Here is a 19,045-nt window from a genome sequence, read left to right as displayed (position 1 = left end):
TAGAGCACTATCTAATAACTGCTTTCTTTCCTCACTAAGAATTACTCACAAAATGATCTTAATTTGGTGTGATGGTTCATCCTATAGCTATACCACTGCTGCTGCTGCTGCTAAGTGGTTTCAGTCATGTCTGACTCTGTGCGACCCCTCAGATGGCAGCCCACCAGGCTCCTCCATCCCTGGGATTTTCCAGGCAAGAATACTGGAGTGGGTTGCCATTTCCTTCTCCAGCTATACCACAGTTTCCACTTATTACTAATTAATTCAATTTTATTAAACATTATTTCTAATAATTCACTATTAGAAATAATGATTGCTTTAAAAATGTGGACATAAATCTTTGTCCACACAGTCATTTTTGTAGAACAAAATCCTTATATGAGAAAATATTGGTTTGAAAAATATGGCTGGTTTTAAGGCTCTTGATGTGGTGGTTTAGTCGCTAAGTCATGTCCGACTCTTGCAACCCATGGACTTTAGCCCGGCAGGCTCCTCTGTCCATGGGATTCTCCAGGCAAGAATACTGGAGTGGATTGCCATTTCCTTCTCCAGGGGATCTTCCCGACCCAGGAATCGAACCCAGGTCTCCGGCATTGCAGGGAGATTCTTTAGCAACTGAGCTATGAGGGAAGCCCAGGCTTGTGATGGATATTGCTAAATTAATGGCAGAAAGCTTGCACATTAAATCGTTCATCCCTCCTGCAGAATTCCTGACAAACTTGATTATTACCAGTTAAAAATCTTTGCTAAAATGAAAACTGCTACCAAAAATCTTTGCTAAAAGGTGCTCTGTGAAAACTGCTACCAAATTTTTGTCTTAATTTGAATTTTTGAAAATGTGCCCTTCTTTTAATACAAGAGAAGGTTAGGATTTTTCATATTTTATTAATCATTCTGTTTCCTCTTTTGTGATTTGCTTATAGATATGTATGAAAAATCACAATTTCCTTAATGTGTTAATAGCTGTTTATCTTTTCATTTGGCTTATAACATACAGAAAATTCTTTTAATTTTTTGTTCATCAATCGTTTCCTCTGTCATTTCCTTAATTGCTTTTAAGTTTAGAAAATATTTTTCCATCTAAAGATCAGATAAATATTCAAATATATTTCTTCCAAATTATTTTGGTTTAACTATTTACACTTAGCTTTTTAATCTATTTGGAATAAAATGGGTATTTTTAAGGGGATTCACTAAACTGAATTTTTTTAATCTAAATACTCTATTTCCCCAAAATAGCATTTTAAATTACCCATCCCCTGTCTCACTGTTTTATGGTACTTAATTTATCCTATTAAGCTTTTCTGTTATTCTATCCTATTTATTTTTATTAAATTAGTACTGGTTCTTGTTCTCAGATTTCAACTCTACCCCTTACTAGTTATCTAGCAGTAGACTAGTTATGGCCTCTATGACTCAGTTTCCTTACCTGTAAAATAGGCATATCAGTATTATTCCCATCATGACACTGTCATGAAGAGAACATTGATTAATAAAATAAAGAACTTAGAACAATATTTGGCACATAGAAAGAACCACAGAGTGTTGGCTATTACTGTTGCCATTCTGTGTTAGCAAGGCAAATCTTTTTTGCAACCCTGATCTTTCAAATTTTTCATACCTCCTTTATCTGTTTTTTTTAAAATAACCTTTATTTTCAAATGAAAATAGATTCCTTTTAATTTTCTGATAATAAAAAATATATGTCCATTATAAGAACATTTTTCAGAAAATGCATAAATATAACTTTAAGTCACTTAACACCCACCACCCAAAATACATGTTCTTAATACTTAGCTAGGAAATTTTCATATATTGACTCTTTATTCATTGGGTACAACCTCTTATTCTGATAGAAGGTTGAGAGACCAAGGCGCACAAAGAATGGGCGTCTACAGCTAAATGTGAAAGAGTAACATAATAAGCAAATGCAAGCTTTGCCCAAGGGGCTACATTTCTCAGAACCATCCTACATTGAATTTATCAGCTTCAATTTTGTCTTTCTCTGCTTCTTTTAACCTGGTTTAAAGACCAACAAAAATTGTGAACACAAAAGAATGTTCTAGGAAAGCAGATCCCAGCTTTTGGGGAGTGCTTGGTTTTTCAGGTAATAATGAGTCACAGTAGACTGCCGTCATTCGGAAGAGTAACTGTGGTGCCGAGCTTTCTGTGGCCTTGAGCTGACTGTACTATCAGAGAGGAGGCTTCCAGGAAGAGGTGTCTACTTACACACCTGTGCTGCCGCCTAGTCATCTCAGGATCAGCATCAGTGATCATAAAACACAGAGGAGGCAGAAGACAGTGCAACTATCATTTGGTAGACATTCACTGTCAAAGGGGAGTCATAAAACATCGTTCAGTCCCGTACAAAAGTGAAAAATCTATTATCTATTTGAAAGCAGATTTCTCTATTTTGACTGTTTATAAAATATAACAATATTTCAATATAAATTAACTTTAAGTAGACTATCTTTTAGAGTAGTTTTAGGATCACAGCAAAATGGAATAGAAAGTACAGAGTTCTCACATGCCCCTTGTCCTCATACACACACAGCCACCCCCACCATCAACATTCCACTCCAGGGGATTTGTTACCAATAATGAACACCCACTAATGTATTATTATCACCCATAGTCCAGAGTTCATATTAGGGTTCACTTTGTGTGTTGTACATTCTGTGGGTTTGGGTAAGTATCTAAGGACATGTATCCACCATTGTAGTATCATACAGACAAATCTCACTGCTCTAAAATCCTTTTTTCTCCATTGGCTCATCTGGAGAAGGCAATGGCACCCCACTCCAGTACTTTTGCCTGGAAAATCCCATGGATGGAGGAGCCTGGTGGGCTACAGTCCATGGGGTCGCTGAGAGTCGGATACGACTGAGCGACTTCACTTTCACTTTTCACTCTTATGCATTGGTGAAGGAAATGGCAACCCACTCCAGTGTTCTTGCCTTGAGAATCCCAGGGACAGGGGAGCCTGGTGGGGTGCCGTCTATGGGGTCGCACAGAGTCGGACACAACTGAAGCGACTTAGCAGCAGCAGCAGCAGGCTCATCTCTCTGTACCCCCAATCCCTAGCAATCAGTGGTCTTTTCACTGTCTCCAAGTTTTGCCTTTTGCTGGATATCACATAGCTGAAATTTGGAATCAAACATTTTGTAGCCTTTTCAGGTAGCCTTCTTTCACTTAGTACTATGTATTTAAGATTCTTCCATGTTCTTTCATGGCTTGATAGCTAGCTCATTTTTTAGTACTGAATAATATTCCATGGTCTGGGTATACACGGTTTATTTACCTACTAAAGAACATTTTGGTTGCTTTCTAGTTTGGGCAGTTATGAATAAAACTGCTTAAACATTCAGGTGCAGGTAATAATGTAGATGTAATTCTTCAGCTCATTTGGGTAAATAACTAAGGATTGCAGTTGCTAGATTCTGTGGTAAGTATATGCTCAGTTTTATAAGAAACTATCAAACTGTCTTCCAGAGTGACTGTATCATTTCTAATTCCCACCAGCAATTAATAAGCGTTTCTGTTGCTCCCCATCTTGACTAGCGTTTAGTGTTGTCAGTGTTTTATATTTTCACCATTCAAATAGGTGTGTACTGGTACCTTACTGTCATTTCAGTTTGCAATTCTGTAATGAGATGATGCTGGGCATCTTTATAAATGTTTATCTGCTATCTGTATATCTTCTTTGAAGAAGTGTCCATTTTGGATCTTTTGTACATTTATTAATCAGCTTGGTTTTTTATCGTTGAGTTTCAAGTTTCTTTGTATATTTTGGATAGCTGTCTTTTATCAGATATGTCTTTTATAAGTATCTTCTCCCAGTATGTCTGGCCATTTCATTTTCTTGACAATATCTTCCACAGGTAAGTTATATAACTTATATCAATTAATTTTTGCCCCCCAAGGGTGCACAATGTAACAGGCTATGGAGGGCAAGTTTTCCTTCTATCCCAGATGTGACCTGCAGAGCCTCAATAGTGAGATAAAGAAGATGGATAACTAGCGACTAAAGCCACCATCTCCTTCAAGGCTCACTAAAGTGAAAGTGAAAGTCACTTAGTCATGCCCAACTCTTTCTGACCCCATGGACTATACAGTCCATTGAATTCTCCACGTTGGAATACTGGAGTGGGTAGCCATTCCCTTCTCCAGGGGATCTTCCCAACCCAGGGATCGAACCCAGGTCCCCCACATTGCAGGTGGATTCTTTACCAGCTGAGCCACCAGGGAAGCCCAAGAATACTGGAATGGGTAGCCTATCCCTTCTCCAACAGATCTTCCCATCCCAGGAATCAAACTGGTGTCTCCTGCACTAAGGCACAGGTGAAACACTCTGATGCTCTCCACTGTCATTCATACTGTGCCCTCTCCTTCCCTGGTTGAGTCTAAAAGGAAAACTGAAATGGAAAAGAGAAGCAGAAAATCTTCAAAGCTGTGAGGCAGCCTTAGTAAGGGTGGAAGGGAGTGATGTTTGAAGTTCTTCATCTACACCTCTCACCACTGAACAAGTGTAGCAGCTGCCAAGAGAGCCATTCTTAAAACCAGACCGCAGTGCCTACAGTAAGGGAATGCTGCCATTTCATGTCTAGCTTTGATCTGTATAGGTGGTAGCCTTGCTAATCCACCCACCCCACCCCCCACCCTGTACCTGTTTGAACAGAAGGAAAAATTGAGATGTAGAGAAGAGAGAAGGCACAATCCTGGAGGATGTGTCCATGTGCCAAGTGAACTCAGGGGAAATAGCCAGGTTTGTGCTCTCTTACCACGTTCCATGCATGAGGGCTGGCTGCTGAAGGAGCAGACCTCAGCAGCAGGAGGCTGAGTGGCTCACAGGCCTTCCTGTGACAGGATTTCCTATATCACTGACTGTCCACTGAAAACCCTCCTATGGATGCCTACCGTCCAGATGAGCTGGCCAGTGCACATTAAGCAGAAAAAGAGCCTTACACAGAAGAACTACAGGTACACTATTAAATGTGAAAGACTTGTCCTCTTTTCTTCTCCTTCCTCCCTGCCCCAAATATCATGAAACTGTAGTAGCCTAGAAATGTGAGAGGGTATGGTATCTCAGAGATATAACACAGCCGTATCCTTCTGATCTCCAAACCTTACTTCTGTCCTGTGATATACTGCAGGGCACCATTTTCAATTGGATGAGATTGAGTTTTTACAGCACAGAATTGGTTTTGTTTTTGTTTTACAGAAAAAGAAAACTGAGCAAGCCATCATGGTATCTGCTCAAAGAAAAGGGAGATTTGACAAAGCTTCAGTAATTAGAGAAGAAAAAAATTGTTACTTTCATGCAAATGCCCTAGGCCAGTTCAGACTTCTCAGTAAACTCATTACTCAAAGTAAACAAAATAATATAATATTACCATTAAGAACAGAAGTGCTTCATTAAAATGATCATAAGTGGAAAGTGAACGAATAGGACACTAATATACTTTGCATTATATTTCTGAATAAAAACTAGGAAACAAATTAAAGAGAAACTATACAGGATTATTATGAATGCAGTTGTACAGCAGATGTAAGGTATATTAAAGGAGTGGAAGGGCTTCCCAGTGGTGCTAGTGGTAAAGAACCTGCCTGCCAATGCAGAAGATTTAAGAGATTCGGGTTCAATCCCTAGGTTGGGAAGATCCCCTGGAGAAAGGCAAAGCAATCCACTCCAGCATTCTTGCCTGGAGAATCCCATGGGCAGAGGAGCCTGGTGAGCTACAGTCCATGAGATCGCAAAAGAGTCGGACATGGCTGAAGGGACTTGGCATAATGACACAAAAGGAGTAGAAACATGGGTTTTGTAATTAGGAAGACCTAGGTTCAAATCCTGACTGTGCTGTTTGCTGTCTCTGTGACCTCTCATAATCCTCCTGGAAAATGGTCACAAGGTTAACCTCGTTAACCTTAACAAGGTTAGTATAAGGATGAAAGAGGAAATGTGATGATTGGCGTGGGTAGCCTTTCCCTTCTCCAGGGGATCTTCCTAACCCAGGAATGAAGTCCAGGTCTCTCACATTGCAGGTGGATTCTTTACCAGCTAAGTCACAAGGGAAGCCCATAATACCTGTCAGCTGATAGGTATTCAAAAAAATAATGGCTTCTGTTATCACTGTTTCCTTCACTATTTATCATTACTGTCAATTTCACAGTTGTTTATCCAGAGAACTAACAGCATTGGTTAAAAACATATTTAAGTTGAAATTTGAATTTGTGTGGGGAAAACATTAAAAATTTCATGCTGCTGCTGCTGATGCTAAGTCGCTTCAGTCGTGTCCGACTCTGTGCTACCCCATAGACAGTAGCCCACCAGGCTCCTCTGTCCCTGGGATTCTCCAGGCAAGAATACTGGAGTCGGTTGCCATTTCCTTCTCCAATGCATGCATGCATGCTAAGTCGCTGCAGTCGTGTCCGACTCTACGCAACCCTATGGACAGCAGCCCACCAGGCTCCTCCATCCACAGGATTCATTAGGCAAGAATACTGGAGTGGGTTGCCAAAAAATTTCATAGTTCAGGATAAACAAAATTCCTGAAAATAGCTCTCATCTGGCGACAACTTAGGTACTATAGTTAGGGACTACTTTCCAGATGAGAGAAATATAAAATGAAATGTTTAAAGTGTTGGGATTTGGCCCACCATCTACACCTTATCACCATGTATCAGGCCTAGAAGGACATTTAGAGAGGAGAAAGTGAAAGTGAAGTCGCTCAGTCATGTCTGACTCTTTGCGACCCCATGGACTGTAGCCTACCAGGCTCCTCAGTCCATGGAATTTTCGAGGCAAGAGTACTGGAGTGGGTTGCCATTTCTTTCTCCAGGGGATCTTCCCAACCCAGGGATCGAACCCGGGTCTCCCGCATTACGGGCAGACGCTTCACTGAGCCACCAGGGAAGTTTAGAGAGGAGAGTAAGGCCCAAAGAAGCTAAATGACCTGCCTGCAGATACTTTGAGCCTACCTAACCCCTGGACTCCAGTACTCTTGCCTGGAAAATCCCATGGATGGAGGAGCCTGTTAGGCTGCAGTCCATAGGGTCACAACGAGTCGGACATGACTGAGCGACTTCACTTTCACTTTTCACTTTCATACATTGGAGAAGGAAATGGCAACCCACTCCAGTGTTCTTGCCTGGAGAATCCCAGGGACAGCAGAGCCTCCTGGGCTGTCGTCTATGGGGTCGCACAGAGTCGGACATGACTGAAGCGACTTAGCAGCAGCAACAACAACACTTGGACTGCAAGGAGATCCAACCAGTCCATTCTAAAGGAGATCAGCCCTGGGATTTCTTTGGAAGGAATGATGCTAAAGCTGAAACTCTAGTACTTTGGCCACCTCATGTGAAGAATTGACTCATTGGAAAAGACTCTGATGCTGGGAGGGATTGGGGGCAGGAGGAAAAGGGGACAACAGAGGATGAAATGGCTGGATAGCATCACCAACTCAATGGATGTGAGTTTGAGTGAACTCTGGGAGTTGGTGATGGACAGGGAGGCCTGGTGTGCTGGGATTCATGGGGTCGCAAAGAGTCAGACACGACTGAGCAACTGAACTGAACCCTTTCCTGTTCACATCCCTCATCTATTAACTTGTTGGCTGGTTCAGCCATAGCTTACATTCAAGTGCTGATAAATGTCATCTTTGTCTTTTCAGAAAGGCACCTAACTGGGACTTCCCTGGTGGTCCAGTGGCTGAGACTCCATGCTCCTAATTCAGGGGGCTGGGGTTCCATCCCTGGCCAGGGAACTGGATCCCACATACTGCAACTAAGAGTTCTCATGCTGCAACTAAGACCTGGTATAGCCAAAGAAATAAGTTTTTGTTTTTTTTTTTTAAAGGCACCTAACTAGGGAATCAGTCCCATTTCCTCTTCTCATCATCTTGGGAGAGAAACTGGCAGCAGCCATCTGCAAGCCAGCCAGCCAGTTCAGTACAACCTGACATCACACTGAATTACCAGAAAATGATTTCATTTAATGACAGTCTATTTGATTTGTGGGTCCTATTTCCTTCCTCCCTTTGACTGTTTCTCTCTTCATTCATTATTCCTTTGATGTAGGGTGGGTGGCAGAGATGAACAAATCACTGAATTTGATGCATTTCACTTTGTTCCCTTTTAGACGTTCTTATAATGGTTTTCCCAAGGAAAATCCATTCAACTATTGATTTAAATACTATTTGGGGATCAATTATAATTCCAATTAACTGTGCCATCTGTGTTGCTCATTACTATTCTCGGGAAACATTCACGATGGTGAGAAATAGTGTCTCCCAAGCTCGTGTTTATTCCTCTTCTGGTCTAGGATCTATCTTCAGACGCTGCCCCTGGACCCCCAGGATCCAGGAACTAGCCTCCTGGTTGATCCTACCTTGTATCTGCTGCAATCTCTCTTCCTGGCTTCAGAGGAATTATCAATGACATTTCTTTCTCTCCCCACCACAAGAGGAAATGTTTACTAATTGCTTTATTATATGCCAGTCACTCTGCTAGGTGATTTGTATTGTTTCTTTAAATCCATGAGGTAGACAACAAGGTTCTTCTCTTTTAAAAAAGAATATGAATTTCAGGAAGAAAAGCACTTTCCAAAAAAGCCACAAGGGTATTTGAACCCAGGTCTGGGGGCCACAGGCACTGCTTCTTCATCTGGGCTGCTCAGTCCCTCTCAGCTGGTGGCTGGTGGCTGGTGGCTTCTCAACCAACAGTCCTCTGATGAGATCAACAAGCTAGAGGAACTCCATACATTCTTTCTCAAGAGTGATGTCCTCCCACACCTACCTCTTTTACAAAGTAAAGACTCCCAGGGATACATATTTCCAACCCCAACTGCTGACTTCCTGAATCAGAATCACTAGAAGTAACGACAATCACCAGAAGTTCCAGAACTAGTCTTAAAACACTTTTCATCCTAAAAGTTTGAGATCCACTGCTCTGTCTTTCCTCTTTGACACCAAAACTGTCCTTTAATAAAGTTTTCTTGGAGACAATGTCCTGACCCCTGGTGGTTGAACCAAAAGTGTGATCGCCTTGATGAGCATTTGAGGGAACACTGTGATCTCTGCTCACAGTTCACCTTCTGGCTGCAACTTTTTGATTAAGTTCCAGCGGCCTCTGTCTGAGCTCTGATTACCTTATTCAGGCCTGTCTCACAGAAAGTACATAAACCACCTAGTTTGGTGATCTTTTTTCGTAGCAGCTACAAAAAGAAATATCTTTTTTGATCAGTAAGTTTTTTTGATTGTCTATTCTTTGCAGATTGTACAGAGCTAAGAATACAGTCCTGGTCCTCAGAAAGGCTAATGTGGATATAGATAAGAAAATAATAAGTCTTCTCTACCTTTTTTCTTACACACACACATAGACACGGTAAATTTCTATTAGCTGCCTTATCCTGTCTTCGTCATTAGAATATCATATTTGAACTCTAGTGCTCAGTCCATTTAAATTTGGCTTCTTACCAATTTCCTCTTTCCTTTTCTCTTAACAAGAACCTTCAACTTTCTAAATCAGCCTATTTTATTGGTATTTTTCCTTTCTTGCAGTAACATCATAATCTTGTTTTTACTGGACCTTTCTCACTGTTGCCCAAAATTGTCTGGATGTCACAAATTCAACATTTGCCTGAAAGAAGACATCCCTGTGATCGAATCTACTGACCATATGCTATCAGAGAAAGTAGAAGAGACGTAGTAACAAGAATATCAACCAAAAAGAGACCAGTAAACAAGTAGAAGCTGAAAATATTTAGGAACTAAACCAGAAAGAACCAAGCAGCTCATTAAACACTTTGAATAAAGAATTCCCAACAATAATTCTGTCCATATTTTATTTCTTATTATAAAACACTTCATTAGAATTTGTTCATTTCCTCCCCTCCCCCACATCAAAGACAAGAACATAGTGAGAATCAAGCACAGATTTCAAAGTCGAACTTACCATAGAAGTTTAGCTGGTAAATCTCAGCCAGAGATCCCTCCTGGTTGCCACATCAGGGCTGTAAGGTATAATCTGTTCTGCTCTAAATGAATTTACAGCCCCCTGAAATGCAACAAGACACTGACATTCCAAAAAGGAAATTCAATCTCACCCTAATTCATGCTGCCCTTCTCCTTCTTCCTGAAGGGGGTTCCCATCTATTTATTTCAGGACATGGGCAAACTGTTTAGTATCAAATACCTCACAAAAAGAAACAACAAAAATTCAGTAATGCCTATTGATCCTTGAGCCCTGTACAAAAGGAAAATCAAGGCTCTTCATTCTATACTGAATTAAGTGGAGGAAAAAACCATTTCTTATCTGAAGTCACTCCCATCTAAATGTTTCACATGTGGATTTTATGGGGACACTAAATTTTCAGAGTTTCAAATGCTACTTACTATAAACTAACCCCAAATTTTATTCCCCTTGCTTTTGTTTTCAGATTAATGTGTTCAGTTTAATTGGAAGGCACTTCCATAATTTGTTCTAAACAAAATTTAAGACCTTTGGTTTACTTCATGCTGTTCAACTAAAGTCAGACTTACCTGAGTTTTCCCTTTAAAGCAAAGCAGACACCATTCATGTGGTCTGTCCTTTCAACAGAAAACCATGTTAGTTTTTTATCCACATAATATTCATTTCCAGTCCCTAGAAACAATTTCTAGAGAGAGCAAATTTGCCACACATACAGCAAGTAGCATATAAATATGCATCATGAAAAATTTTCCACACACAGAGAAAACATCATGATTTGGTTTGGAAAACAAGTCATTTTATAAGTTGTGGAAAATAGGATCTGTTCCTGTCTTTAAGGCAAGATCTGCTGCTGATAGTCATTTTAGTTATTCTGTGCCTGTAACCAGCTTTCCCTGAATTAATCATGGTGTGTGATCAATTGCAAGCTCATATATTGTAACCTCAAAAAGAAAAAAAAACTCTTTTTTTTCTTGAATTTGTTCATAAGGACAGCTATTCTTAATAGAAAACAGTTTTGTTTCCCAAATCACATTTGAACTGTTTAATTATTGACTTTCTAAATATCAAGGCTATTTTTATAGCAATAAACACCTTGGAAAACATTGCAGCCTATGATTATCTATTGTGAGATAGAATCTCTCTTTTTCATCATCAAATATAAAAAAAAACTTGTAGGGAAAGTAATCATAAAAGTTGAAGTTTCTACCCATGTAAAATAAACACATCTTCTCTTATTGAGTTCCTTCTTATAAAACTATAGTATTTTCTACCAGTTACTATCAAGGTTTTTTATTGTGTGTCTAAAATCATACACACTTTAGAAACCAGCTGCTTCGGCGTATGCTCCCAATTGCCTCTACGACACCCTCTATCTCCCTCAGGATCTAAATCAATGTATCCTCACAGATCAACCTGCCTGTCCCAATAATTTCTTCCATGGCTGACGAAGAATCTGCACCCTTCTGTACACCAGTTGCTCTAAGTGTTATTAGGATCAACCCAAATTCCATTTTACCAGAGTCTCTTGCGAAGTCTTAAATCTTTCTGGCATGTGCTCTGCCCCTACCTGTGCTGCAGGGCTGGAGGTGGCAGGGAAAAGGCAGCGAGAGCAGTGTGGCTGCCTTCTGGGAGATCCTGGCCCGGCACAGAGCCGGGGGAGGCAAAGCCGGAGGAAGGAGAGGAGGAGGAATTTGTGTGCCACTGCAAATGTGAAAGGGTGCCAAAAAAAACACCATTCTTTTTCCCAAGAAGTTCAAAGAGCTTTGCAAACATTAACTCAGGAGCCCAAGTAGTCATGCAGAAATTATTAATCTATTATGCCCTTAAAGTAACCACCGCAAGCAAAGTCATGAGGAAAGGGAGTCTATTCATTGTTTCACTAGACCTCAGGTATTTATGGAGTACCTACTATGTGTGAGGCCCTGAAGGTACAGAAACAAGTAAGACGGCCAAGATCTGTGCTCCTCCAGACTTTAATGCTAGTCCCCAGCCTTTGATTGCCCAGTCAGGGTACAAAGCACCTGGCTACACTTCTTATTACACTTATTTACACTTTATTTTTGCCCAAATTGTTTAATGGGATGTGCTCCATCCTTCAGAATGCCTATAATGTGCTAAGTGCTGAGGAAACACACAAAAGAAAGATTACCTGTAAATCTCATTACTATGATCAGAGTTGGGGAGTATCAGTTCAAAGTGCTTTATTTTAAGAAGCCATAAACAAAGCTTTATTGTGAGTAGTCCTGTCTCTTGCAATGTTTATGGAATTACCATAGGCAGACAAAAAGAGTTAAGATCAGTAATATTATTCCAAGCAGTTTATATAAGTAATTTGACTTTAAAAAATGATTAATCAGCCGAGCAAGCATATTTGGTAAAGTGGAGAGGCTTTATCCATGAGTCTTTTTCTGACCTCTTTATTGTTTTATGTAACAAACCAGCAGGTCAGATATAGAAAGTGACTTATACCATTTCTAAGTATTTCTTCTTAGCAGACTAGATATTTTAAGTTATATGGTTATCTATGACTAACTGGACCGAAGAGGCTGTTTTTTAAAAATGTGTGACTTTCTGATGAATCAAAAGGGATTTAAGCTGTTGTGTTTTTAAAATGCAAGATAACAATTCTAGTCTGTTCTGGAAGTCTCTAACCCAGTTTGGATGGAACTTAGAGACCACTGCAGTCCTTATTCAGCAACTTACACATATGTTGAAAGTCAGAGGGAATTATAATACCACTTTAAACTCAACTTCCCTCCCTCATAAACATTTCTCTGACTAAATAGAATACAACAGAGGATGGACTTCCCTGGTGGTTCAGTAGCTAAGACTCTATGCTGCCAGTGCAGGGGGCCCAGGCTCGATCTCTGGTTGGGGAACTAGATCCCACATGCCACAACCAAGAGTTTACTTGCTGCAACTGAGTTCACAAGCCACAACTAACACCCAGCACAGCCAAACAAATAAATAAATATTTTAAAAAAGAATGTAACAGAGAAATAATATTGATGTTACCAAGTGTATTATTTAATACACATACCCCATGAAATTCAAACTCCTTATCTTATTAACTAAATAGCCTCTACACTGGGCCCCAAACTACTAGTCCAGCCTCAGGCTCATCTCCCTATTATTCTCACTGCAGCATAGACATTCATAATTTTCACTATATCATACTTACCTGGAGCACGGCCTTGAAGACTGCTCCCCACTCCCTCCAATACATGTGTAATGAACTCTGCCCACCTGGAAAACTGTTCATTTTTCAAGATCGGATACCTCTAGTTACTTCTTCCCCAATTTTCACACCATTAGCCTGTTATGTATCTATTTATATAAGTATGTAATTAAGCTTGCAAACTTCCTAAAGAGAGAGATTCCTTTGTATGTTCAATAACTAGTACTACAACTTTGTAGAAGCTGAATTTCCTACAAAACATCAATATAACACTTCCTGAAGCTGGCAAGGTGACAAATTAAACATGGGTTTACTCTGCAGGTAAAAGCACAAATGGGATGTCTAAAAACCCTTTATTATGCAGAGCTGCTAATAAAGAGAATAATATAAGTTAAATAAATTATTATGTTAAAAAATATACTATTTTTGTTAAAAACCTACTACAATAATATCAACATCATTGCCATTCAGCTTTTTACCCTTTAAATGAGCCAAGACCATATTCTATTCCAATTATAATAATTACACTGAAGAGAAAATGGTATGCTTATGGAATTGCCACAGAGGACGAGAAAGCTAACCATTGAAGCAGTGACAATACTAGTTGAAGCTATTTATTTCTGGTTTCAAATGAAACTGGAGAAGAGAAGCGAGGGATAGGAAGGGCCCAGAGAAAAAGAGGAAAGAAGAAAATGGAGGCTATATTGCTGTTAAAAATTATCCTTCAGATTCACTTTTGCCATTTTTCTCTTTATGAAAGTGAGAAAAATAGATGTTCTTATAGGTTGTACAGAAAGAACATAGTGACAGTCAGTTGAAGATAAATACTGCTTAGTAAACAAGCCGTTTTGTCTCTAGGGGTTCTTATAAAAATTATTTACAGGATATCCTTTCTTTTCATTCTCTGCATTTTAAATATTGATGATCTGTTTTCTAGTTTTGTGCAAATAAATTTCAGGAATTCAATAACTGAACAATGTGGATTTGTACATTAGTGTGAACTCTTGTATGGTCTGTCTTATGTAAAGTTAGTTGATAAAGCAGCGACAAGGTTTCAGAGGATTGATTCTAATTTTGAAATAAGTTCTACTTTGGATAAAATGTTATTAAACAGCATTGCAGACTGCAGAGAAATCATTCATGAAAGGAAGAGTCAACCAAGGAAGCAAGCTAACTGCTATCCTATCTTAAGAAGATGCCACAGCCATCCAAGCCTCAGCAACCACCACCCTGATCAGTCAACAGCCATCATCCTCAAGGCAAGAACCTCCACCAGCCTTGCTGAAGGCTGAGACATGATTAGCAGTTTTTTAGCATAATTTATAATTTAGGTATATACGTTGTTTTTTTAAGACATAATGCTACTGCACATTTCATAGACTATAGTGTAAACATAATTTTTATATGCACTGGAAAACCAAAAGTTTATGTGACTCAGCTTATTGTGATACTTGCATTACTGCAGTGATTTGTATCTGAACCTGCAATATCACTGAGGTCGGCCTCCTCCACATCACTTTGTGTGTGTGTGTGTGTGTGTGTGTGTGTGTGTGCATGTTCTGGTATGAATCTGTGACTAGCATATATATTTAAGATACCACACTTTCAGTGGACACAGTGAAGTGCTTTCTAATTCCTTATTAGTTCATCTGATCCTCACAGCAACATTTTTAGGTGGGTATGTACCTTACAGATGAAGAGACTTCATCTCAGATAGACTGAGTAACTTGCAGAATTTATATATAAACCCAGGCAGTCTGACAGTACTCCCAAGGTTCTTCCATCATAAACCATGTGAATACTTCAAAAATTATTAGAGATGCAGCGTTGATTCTTTACATTTCTTTAAAAATGCTAATATTGTACCCCTGTTTACTGAGCAAGAAGTATGCATATGCTACACAAAGGTTTGTTTTGTTTTGTTTTGTTTCCTGATGATTGGAAGTCTTCTAAGAAGCCACATGTCATTCAGGGGATGCATTCCTTGATTAATTAGTCCTCATCAACACGCAAGCAAATATTTATTTTCAGATAAAACCCCGAACCCTCAACCTTCATTAATTCTTTAACAGGCAATGCAAATTCGTTTTTCCTGCCAAATCCAGCAGAGGGCAGGATGCTCCCACCAACAGCCAGCTAGTTGGTGCCACCAGCCAAACCAGGGTAACTACTTGGTAGAGAGTGTTGTGATGTTAGAGCAAGCATCCTTTTCTCACCTGAATCTGAGAATGAGTGTGGGCTTGAGCTGAGAATAGTGGCTGTGGTCCATGGTCTGAGAAATGTCAGAAAAAGTATTACTTTGAAGTTTGCCCACATTTTGTTTGGAATTTGATCTTTAAGATACCTGAAAACCAGCCAATTCCAATTATCTTCCTGAAATATCTTGCTGAAGTAGGCTACATGAGAGAATTAATTTAAAAGGTGGCATGATAATTTCTGATTCTGGTGTGAGGCTGTCTGAGGTCACAGGTGGGCCATTATACTCACATGCCCTGTCTCAGGTCGCCATCTCAGCCCATCCTGCATTTATCGCCTCTCTCTGTTCTTCAGAACTTCTCTTGGCTTCCCACTGCGTGCCCTCCTCTGCTTGTCTTCACTGCACAGTCCCCAGTGATAAGGGCTAATGACCTCCTGCTCACTAATTTAAATCCTCTCCTTCTCCAGGCCCAACTCAGGGACCCATTACCTCTAGGACGTTTCTGGAGATCCAGCCCCAGTGATCATGATTGAGAAACTTTCATCAAGTGAACTACTAGGTGAAGGCTCTGTACCAGGCCTTGGGTCATAAAAAGTATTGCCCATTCCCCTAGTCCAGGTCTTAGCACGGACAATGCAAAATGAAAGTAAGCAAGGATAAATACCACAGTTCCCAGGAGAGACAAACCAGGGCTTCTGAAGGTGGTAGAAAAATTGTAATGATCTGCGAATGTTTCCAAACTATGGACTAGAAATTTATCATTGGTATCATTTATATCTCCCTTTTTTGCTCTCTCTCTCCCTCTTCCTGTATGTATTATATACATAATAATTTATAGGCAATTATTATAAATAAATATATTTATGCTTTTGTGTGTGTTAGTCACTCAGTGATGTCCAACTCTTTGCAGCCCCACGGACTGTAACCCTCCAGGCTCTTTCATTCATGGGATTTTCCAGGCAAGAATACTAGACTGGATAGCCATTTCCTTCTCCAGGAGATATTCCCAACCCAGGGATCGAACCTGGGTCTCCCACATTGCAGACTCTTTACCATCTGAGTCACCAAGGAAGCTAATGTTATGTTTTTATGTGTATATAAAACTAGTAGTGAAATTGATACCTATAATTCTAATACATAAGTTCCCTCTAGTCTTCTCCCTTTGCTCATTTGTAACTCCTTTTTCTGACAGCGATAATTCAGCTCTCATTCTACAAAATTTATTTACTTATTTACTCAATTTCAGAATATGCACAGTTTCAGAATTACTAACATACATAACCTCTGTGAAAAACAAATTTACTAAAATGAATGCAATGTTTACGTGCAGCTCTTTTGTCTTTGGGCTTCCTTGATGGCTCAATGGTAAAGAATCCTCCTGCCGATGCAGCAGATGCAGGTTTGATCCCTGGGTCAGGAAGATCCCCTGGAGAAGGATATGGCAATCCACTCCAGTATTCTTTCCTGGAGAATTCTATGGACAGAGGAGTCTGACGGGCTACAGTCCATGGGGTCTCAAAGAGTCGGACATGATTGAGAAACTGAGCACTCACGGGTGCTTTTGTCTTTGACCTTGTAGAATATATGCAAATCACTGTAATGTTACTTAGGTTTATTATTTTTGATTCCATTTGTTATGGTTGTGGTATTCATTTCTAGTACACTTATTGAAAGTGAAAGTCGCTTAGTCATGTCTGACTCTTTGCAACCCCATGGACTACACAGTCCATGGAATTCTCCAGGCCAGAATACTGGAGTGGGTAGACTTTCCCTTCTCCAGGGGATCTTCCCAACCCAGGGATCGAACCCAGGTCTCTCACATTGCAGGCAGATTCTTTACCAGCTTATTAGTAATCTTTTATATTGTTTGGATTCCTACACGTCTTGGTTAGTACTTACATTTTTCATATGTGAACCACAACTTGGTCCTCAAAGTCAGAACAACACAAGATTTGTTTACAAAAGTGTCCCCATTCATCCTTTGTACCCATTCCCAAACATCTCTACAGATAAATTAAGGTTTTGATTGTAATAACATTAAGATTTTAATTTATTCTTGCCATATTCCTTTTTGCCCAATGAGCAGATATGTGTTTAATTTCTTCTGTCTTCTTCATTTTTACTTGAAGGGTACCATACTCTAGATATATTTTGACACTTTGCTTTTTTATACAAAAGCATATTCCAGATATCACTATATGTTGGTTCAAAATGGCCTTCCTCATTCCTTTTTATAGCTGCATAATACTCTCTATAGAGAGGATGTATCATAGTTTGTTAAATGGCTCTCCCACAAATGAGCATTTAGGTGGTTTTCCAAATTTAGGGTTTACAAACAATGTTCTAATGAATAATATTGTGCATTGTGTTACTAGAGACAGTTCTTCAAAATAACTTCCTTGAAACAGGACTGAGTCAAAAAGCAAATGCATATGTGCCTTTGTTAAATATTGCTAAATTTTCCTGGAAAGCTTTTAATAGCTGTTAATGCCCAAGCCCTACTCCCAGAGGTTCTTGGTTAATTGACTTTAGAATATGGCCAAGCATTATATTAGTATCATGTTTTTATACTTCCTATCACTTGAGAGGTATAATTTGCCCCATAAACCCATATAATCTAAGTGTACAATTAAATAATCTGTAAAATAAATGTGTATATTTGTTCAAATATCACCACGATTGCTATCTTTTCAAAGCTTCCTCATCATTCTAATGACAAAGAAGAGTTTAAGGCCCACTACTGTTGGTGCTTTTTGCTACCACATGGTGTCGCTATTAAAGGCCCACCTGCTACTTGGAGGCAGAGGGCTTTTCCTGCGCTGCAGCGCCCCTGCTGGTTTAGATTCAGTGGAACCTGTTTCACATGGAACAAACTACCCCGCAAAATCAGTTCTCATTCTTCAGACTGAAATCAAAATCCCTAAGCTACAAAGGCTGCATTTGAAGGAGCTTCCAGCAAAAGTTACCCCCTTGTCCAAATCAGTTCTCCACTAAACTAGTGTGCTAAAACCTTGTCATTAAGCCAGAATTCATTTGTGACTTCTTTAAGGATAATCTCTTTTACATGTCATTTGGTTCCTTCTATCTCAGCAACAATCTGAGGATAACCCTAAGAAAGGAAAACCCAACATGAATTTTAAATATCTCCAATATGAGATACTCCTTTGAATGTCTCCCTGAAAAACCACTCATACTGTTCCTTATAGAAAGGGTGTAACTAGGGCAGACTCTATCTGGGAGATGTTGAAAGGGTTTCCTTAGCAGGAGATATTTGAACAAAGCTTTAACTGAAGACTACTAATTAACCTGGTGAAACAGGTAGATAAAGAGGACACATCCCAGCCAAAGCAAGAGACATGAATATGCAAAGAGCGTGCAGGAGGATAGAGGAGTAAGGCTAGTGTGACTGGTGCAGAGAGAGATGATGGGGGAGTATGCTGCTACATAAGGTTCTATAGAAGCTGAAGGATTTTGCTCCTAATCTTAAAAGCAGTGAAGTCCCACTGAAAAAAAATTTAAGTCCTGTATTAGGGAAAGATAGGGGGATTGCATGACTTGGCAACATTTACTAAGAAAAGTTCACTGACTGCAGCAAAGAAAACAGACTGGCAAAAGTAGCTAGTGGAAACCCAATTAGAAAACTAACGCTTTGAAACAGGGAGAAATGATTTTTTTTTTTTTTTAAATCCAGTGGGTGACTG

The 19,045-nt window shown here is 39.6% G+C and overlaps 1 protein-coding gene across 1 annotated transcript in view; it reads right to left on the bottom strand.

The window, feature by feature from the left end:
* Nucleotides 1–11,622, bottom strand: part of LOC102406644 (cytohesin 1 interacting protein) — an 82,494-nt gene extending 70,872 nt beyond the window's left edge. Inside the window, exons 1-3 of the mRNA XM_006067560.4 lie at nucleotides 11,537–11,622; nucleotides 10,539–10,586; nucleotides 9,952–10,053 (exon numbers count right to left, since the gene is read on the bottom strand). Coding sequence (XP_006067622.1) covers nucleotides 9,952–9,954 — 3 coding nt within the window. The 5' untranslated portion in view covers nucleotides 9,955–10,053; nucleotides 10,539–10,586; nucleotides 11,537–11,622. The remainder of the gene's footprint in view (nucleotides 1–9,951; nucleotides 10,054–10,538; nucleotides 10,587–11,536) is intronic.
* Between the last annotated feature and the right edge of the window lie 7,423 nt (nucleotides 11,623–19,045).

Source organism: Bubalus bubalis, chromosome 2 (assembly GCF_019923935.1).
Source record: "Bubalus bubalis isolate 160015118507 breed Murrah chromosome 2, NDDB_SH_1, whole genome shotgun sequence".
Taxonomy (NCBI): Eukaryota; Metazoa; Chordata; class Mammalia; order Artiodactyla; family Bovidae; genus Bubalus; species Bubalus bubalis.
This window is presented reverse-complemented; position numbering and strand designations above follow the sequence as displayed.